At 38.5% G+C, this 7319-nt stretch overlaps 1 protein-coding gene across 2 annotated transcripts in view; it reads right to left on the reverse strand.

The window, feature by feature from the left end:
- The window catches only part of LOC109874124 (nuclear RNA export factor 1), a 20725-nt gene extending 14534 nt beyond the window's left edge, over positions 1–6191 (reverse strand). For both annotated transcript variants that reach the window (XR_004206184.1, XM_020465915.2), the window contains exon 1: positions 5951–6191. Coding sequence is in view for 1 of the 2 variants with exons in the window: in XM_020465915.2 (XP_020321504.1) it covers positions 5951–5981 (31 nt within the window). In the remaining variant the exon portion in view is untranslated. The remainder of the gene's footprint in view (positions 1–5950) is intronic.
- Positions 6192–7319: the final 1128 nt, after the last annotated feature.

A 7319-nucleotide genomic window follows, 5' to 3' on the forward strand; every position in this document is an offset into this window, starting at 1 on the left:
TGTTTGATATGCTTTATTATGAAATACAATGTCACAAATGTATTCAACATTACAAATACTAATATCTCAAAAGTACTTTTTGGATTTTGCTTAAATTTAGACATATTGTTTAAAAGTGCTACACAGAATTTCTCCCCTATGTGGAAGCTAGGGAGAATCGCGGAGAATCACACTTGAGCCTTTTACTTTCAGTTTTGGTCCACCAGCTTCAAACAGCTCTAAAAATGATATTTTTTTGTTATTGAAAATATATTTCACAGCAATTTAGATGGTACAATGATTCCCTAAACTATTCAGTGCTTGTTTTTTTCTCTAACATATACTTAAATTGAGCGAACAGTGTAGAATTTTAGCAACCAGGAAACTACAGAGCAATTTCTATACTGAACAAAAATAGAAAAATGCCACATGCAACAATTAACGATTTTACTGAGTTCCAGTTCATATAAGGAAAATTTTATTAGGCCATAATCTATGGATTTCACATGACTGGACAGGGGAGCAGCCATGGGTGGTCCTGGAAGGGCATAGGCCCACCCACTGGGGAGCCAGGAATAGCCATTCAGAATGAGTTTTCCCCCACAAAAGGGCTTTATTATAGACAGAAATACTCCTCAGCTTCATCATATGTCCAGGTGGCTGGTCTCATACAATCCCGCAGCTGAAGAAGCCAGATGTGGAGATCCTGGGCTGGCATGGTTACACGTGCTCTGTGGCAGTGTGGCCGTTTAGACGTACTGCCAAATTCTCTAAAACAACGTTGGAGACCGCTTATGGTAGAGAAATGAACATTCAATTATCTGGCAACAGCTCTGTTGGACATCCCTGCAGTCTGCCTGACAATTGCTTCCTCCCTAAAAACTTGAGACATTGTGTTGTGTGACAAAACTGCACATTTTATAGTGCACAGGTATACCTGTGTAGTGATCATGCTGTTTAATCAGCTTCTTGATATGCCACACCTGTCAGGTGGATATTGGCAAAGGAGAAATGTTCACTAACAGGGATGTAAACAAATTGTAAACAAATGTGTATTTTTGAGAAGCATTTGTGTGTGTGTGTGGAAAATATCTGGAATCTTTTATTTTAGCTCATGTAACATGGGCGCAACACTTTACATGTTGCATTAATATTTTGGTTCGGTTAATATTGGCCGTTTGACCCGATTTCCACTAGATAACACAGCCAAATTTTAAAACCCCTTGAAGTATAAAAAAAAATAATCAATCTACTCATTAAATATTTGGAAACCAATGGTTTGGGGTAGAAATATACACTATAGACTACAATATATGCAAAGTTCATATTGAACAATATTTCTTTATCATTTACATTCTGTATATAAGGGTGCTTTTTGTGCTACTGTAACCTAAGCCCACCTGAGATTAATGTAAAATTACAAAAATGGCATCTGTCAAACAATGCAAAGTTAATTTAACAGTAAAATAACATCAAATGCATTTAAAAATGTAAGCTGTGAATTCCTGAAATATATTATCTTGTTGTAGTTCACCAAGTTATGTTGCTACTGTGTGACTGACATGCAGGCACACACACGATTGATAGCATGAGAAACCCATATTTTCAATTGGCATTAGATGGTAATTAATGTCCATGAAATAAGCCATCATGTGCATATATCAGCAAATGAATTCCTTAATTTTACCTAAAGTATGATCACTTATCTGAGAAGCTACAAAAAATATCTGAAAATGTGTTCGAGGGTCGCCTCCACACCAAAGTTTTTTGTCGCTTTGAAAATTGACAACCAGTGGGAATTTACAAAAAACTATCAATAACATAAAACATTGATTAGCTTAGAATAAAAACATATGGCCATAACAACCAGATGAATTGGTTAAAACATTAAACAGTAGAACATAGTTTTTTATTGTAATTCAAAGATGGAAGGGGGCGTAATGGGTATGTGGGCTTAAAGGGTACACTACCCTAATCTGCACAGCCGGTAATACACGTCACCTAGCGACCGTTTTTGTACATAAAATAATTCATAATTCATAAATAGTGACAACATTTATAATTACTATGTTTGATGTAGTTACAAGATGACATGGTGTCATACCCTGGGTTGATCTGAACAGAATGAGCCTGTGTGTTTGTCTATTGTGAAGACAATTTGCCATGGCACACGCAACTGAATGCACTCAAGACCACTTTCTATGTGCACCAAAATCATGATCCGTTTCCCTGAATTGTATAGTGAAAACCTAACACTGTAATATAGTATTTTATAACTTACAGTTGAAGTCGGAAGTTTACATACACTTAGGTTGGAGTCATTAAAACTCGTTTTTCAACCACTCGTTTCCCTAGTTAAAAGAAATGAATGTCAGCAGGCAAAATTAACTAAATATGCAGGTTTAAAAATATATACTTGTGTATAGATTTTAAAGAAAGGCGATGTTGATGTTTATGGTTAGGTACACATTGGTGCAACGACAGTGCTTTTTCACAAATGCGCTTGTTAAATCATCAAGTAGGCTGTGATTTGATGAGAAATTAACTGGCACCGTACCAATTATATGCAACGCAGGACAAGCTAGATAAACTAGTAATATCATGCACCATGTGTAGTTAACTAGATATCATGTAAGATTAATTGTTTTTTATAAGATAAGTTTAATGGTAGCTAGCAACTTATTTTGGCTTATTGCTGCACTCGCGTAACAGGTAGTCAGCCTGCCATGCAGGCTCCTCGTGCAATGTAATCGGCCACAATCTATGTCCAAAAATGCCGATTACCAATTGTTATGAAAACTTGAAATTGGCCCTAATTAATCGGCCATTCGGATTAATCGGTCGACCTCTAGTTAGGACATCTACATGACAAGTAATTTTTTAACTGTTTACAGACAGATATCACTTTTAATTCACTGTATAACAATTCAAGTGGGTCAGAAGTTTACATATACTAAGTTGACTGTGCCTTTAAAACAGCTTGGAAAATGTCAGAAAATTATGTCATGGCTTTAGAAGCTTCCGATAGGCTAATTGACATAATTTGAGTCAATTGGAGGTGTACCTGTGGATGTATTTCAAGGCCTACCTTCAAACTCAGTGCTTGACATGGGAAAATCAAAAGAAATCAGCCAAGACCTCAGAAAAACAATTGTAGACCTCCACAAGTCTGGTTCATCATTGGGATCAATTTCCAAACGCCTGAAGGTACCACGTTCATCGGTACAAACAATAGTACGCAAGTATACACACCATGGGATCACGCAGCCGTCATACCGCTCAGGAAGGAGATGCGTTCCGTCTCCTAGAGATGAACGTACTTTTGTGAGAAAAGTGCAAATCAATCTCAGAACAACAGTAAAAGGGCCTTGTGAAGATACGAGGAAACACGTATAAAAGTATCTATATCCACAGTAAAACGAGTCCTATATCGACATAACCTGAAAGGCCACTCAGCAAGGAAGAAGCTACTGCACCAAGACCATCATAAAAAAGCCAGACTACGGTTTGCAACTGTACTTGGGGACAAATATCATACTTTTTGGAGAAATGTCCTCTGGTCTGATGAAACAAAAATATAACTGTTTGGCTATAATGATCATCGTTATGTTTGGAGTAAAAAGGGGGATGCTTGCAAGCCGAAGAACACCATTCCAACCGTGAAGCACGGGGGTGGTAGCATCATGTTGTGGAGGTGCTTTGCTCCAGGAGGGACTGGTGCACTTCACAAAATAGATGGCATCATGAGGAAGCAAAATTATGTGGATTTATTGACGCAACGTCTCAAGACATCAGTCAGGAAGTTAAAGCTTGGTCGCAAATGGGTCTTCCAAATGGACAATGACCCCAAGCATACTTCCAAAGTTGTGGCAAAATGGTTTAAGGACAACAAAGTCAAGGTATTGGAGTGGCCATCACAAAGCCCTGACCTCAATCCTATAGAACATTTGTGGGAATAACTGAAAAAGTGTGTGCGAGCAAGGAGGCCAAGAAACCCGACTCAGTTACACCAGCTCTGTCAGGAGGAATGGGCCAAAATTCACCCAACTTACTGTGGGAAGCTTGTGGAAAGCTACCTGAAATGTTTGACCCAAGTTCAACAATTTAAAGCCAATGCTACAAAATACTAATTTAGTGTATGTACACTTCTGACCCACTGGGAATGTGATGAAAGAAATAAGCTCAAATAAATCACTCTTTACTATTATTCTGACATTTCACATTCTTAAAATAAAGTGGTGATCCTAACTGACCTAAGACAGGGAATTTTAACTAGGATTAAATGTCAGGAATTGTGAAAAACTGACTTTAAATGTATTTGGCTAAGGTGTATGTAAACTTCCGACTTCAACTGTAGCTAATCATGGTGCCAATAGAACAAGCTTTCAAATGAAGAAGCTTTCATAACACAGAGACTGCGATTTATAACAGACCGTTTTTGGATTGCGCAAACAGTAATTGTGTGGGGGGAAAAAGCACATACTTGAAGACATGAGCCATGAAAGTGCATTGAAATTTACTTAGGACCTGTGAACACTGGAGGCACCAGTTAGTACTCTCACTCAAACCCTTGTCACTTTGTTGTCTTTTGTTGCAACTACCCCACATTTTCCAGGAATATTCTAATGTTACTGAATGTATCCAGAATATTTTCAGATTTATCGATCAACAAATGTGGCAAAAAGTACAGTAACTGTGAAACACAAATGCAACAGTGTAATTTCTGGATTCAGTCAGGTTAACTGTTGGGTCCTCACCTTTAGTCTAATAATTTTCTAATCATCTCCAAACTGTTCCCTTTCAATTGCTACCATGGTTATTAATTTCATATTTCTTCTGTAAGAAACATTTAAATTTAGCCTTATCCACATAGGCCAATTCCCATGTGCGTAAAGGGTTAATAAAACACAATTTTCCACCACCACTTTCAGACAATTCCTTGATGTTGCGCACTGCGTTAAGCCAATCAGGTTGCAGCAGTCTGTTATTTACCCCTGGCTGAACATAGGATGCAATATCAGGAAGTACTGTATCATTAGTCCCGCTTTCATGGTGGTGGGAAAATTGTGTTTTATTAAAGGGGCAATCTGCAGTTGTTTCTGAATTAATTAAATGTATCCATTAAATCTTGAAAAATATGATATACATGCCCCATTGGGGCGGCAGGTTGCCTAGTGGTTAGAGCGATTGACTAGTAAGGTTGCAAGATAGAATCCCCGAGCTGACTAGGTATTATAAATCTGTCGTTCTGCCCCTGAACAAGGCCGTCAATGAAAGTAAGAATGTTCTTCGCCGACTTGCCTAGTTAAATAAAAGGGTAAATCAATTTTTAAAATAGCTTCAACTACCCCATCACAATAAAACATAAGCTTTTTTCACTCCAATGTAAACAAACACTATTTAGCCTCAAAACATGGTTAAAACCATCAACTTGACGCTTGATCATTCCTTGTCTATGAATTTAAGAGTAGTTACATTTCTCCAGCCCTATCCCTCAGGTGTTTATTAATTTATTTATGGGCCTTCGTGGTGTGGAATCGCCCAATTCTCGCTGTACTACGCAGACACGTTTTCAGCCAAATGTCAATGTTGTGATGTAGCTAGAGCGCTAGTTGTGAAATTACTCAACATTGATGTTGGCTACAGTAACTAGTTACCTACGTCTATAACACAGGTGATGTTAGCCAACTAGGTGTGTTGTCATATAAAAATGTATCCGCACACGCACCATGGTCCTGAGTAAAACAATGCGCTAACTAGCTTCTAAAGTTTAACCACAGCTAGCTAATTACTTTATATTGCTAGCTACCTACCAAGCTAAATCATTTATAGGTAGTGTCAACTCCTAGTTATCCAATTCAGAACACATGTCGTATTACGAAAGAAAAATAGCTGGCAAGGAATAACATTGTTGTTTACTGGTAGCTAGTTAGCTACGTTCGTTAACGATAGCTAGCGAACATCAACGTACCGTTGTAACGTGAATCGTCGGCTGTTGACATAGTCAGGAACCGAACACCCACTTAACTCCAATAATAGTGGGTATTGTTAGTTCTATATGTACAGCAAATGTGCGTTTATCGTCCGTGAATAGTTAGCAAAGACATTCGCTTTGTTCGTAACATGCAATGTAGCTTTACGGCCCCGCGGTCTGAGCATGTGCAATGGTTTCGAACTCGCTTTGCTCACGACCCTCTGGTAATGACCTCATGGACACTTATTTCTCAAACGTGAAAAAACAGTTCTCACACATTTTCATGATATATTTCTTAAATGTACGTATTATTTGTTTGTGTGTGGTCCTCTGATGTTGGATCTCACCGTGTGAAGTAAAAATAAAAATAAAAGTGTTTTGTTCCATAGTAGGCCAACAAATCAATCTGTAATAAAGCGTCCCAGAGTATGAATGCTGACCTAGGATCAGTTTGGCATTTTAGATGATGGTGAATTGACAATGGGTACCTGGTCCTAGATCAGCACCCATTCTCTGAGACGCTTTGTAAGTGCGGACCCTGGTCCCAGATCTGTTTGTGCTCTTGACAACTCCATCGTTCATCGTAAAGCCAACATTTTTTTCAAAAAGAGTAGTCAACAGTTTACATTATGACCAATCGACAAGTTACATCAAATCAAATGTTATTGGTCACATACACATGGTTAGCAGATGTTAATGTGAGTGTAGCGAAATGCTTGTGCTTCTAGTTCGGACAGTGCAGTAATATCTAACAAGTAATCTAACAATTCCACAACAACTACCTAATACACACAAATCTAAATAAGAATATATACATATAAATATATGGATGAGCAATGACCGAGTGGCATAGGGAAGATGCAATAGATGGTATAAAATACAGTATATACATACAAGATGAGTAATGTAAGATATGTAAACATTATTAAAGTGGAATTATTTAAAGTTACTAGTGATCCATTTATTAAAGTGACCAATGATTTGAGTCTGTATGTAGGCAGCAGCCTCTCTGAGTTAGTGATGGCTGTATAACAGGCTGATGGCCTTGAGATAGAAGCTGTTTTTCAGTCTTTCGGGTTCCAGCTTTGATGCACCTGTACTGACCTCACCTTCTGGATGGTAGAGGGGGGAACAGGCAGTGGCTCGGGTGGCTGTTGTCCTTGATGATCTCTTTGGCCTTCCTATGACATTGGGTGCTGTAGGTGTCCTGGAGGGCAGGTAGTTTGCCCCCGGTGATGTGTTGTGCAGACCGCACCACCCTCTGGAGAGCCTTGTGGTTGAGGGCGGTGATACAGTCCGACAGGATGCTCTCAATTGTGCATCTGTAAAAGTTTGTGAGGGTTTTAGGTGACAAGCCAAATTTATT

Source organism: Oncorhynchus kisutch, linkage group LG29 (genome assembly GCF_002021735.2).
Source record: "Oncorhynchus kisutch isolate 150728-3 linkage group LG29, Okis_V2, whole genome shotgun sequence".
NCBI lineage: Eukaryota > Metazoa > Chordata > Actinopteri > Salmoniformes > Salmonidae > Oncorhynchus > Oncorhynchus kisutch.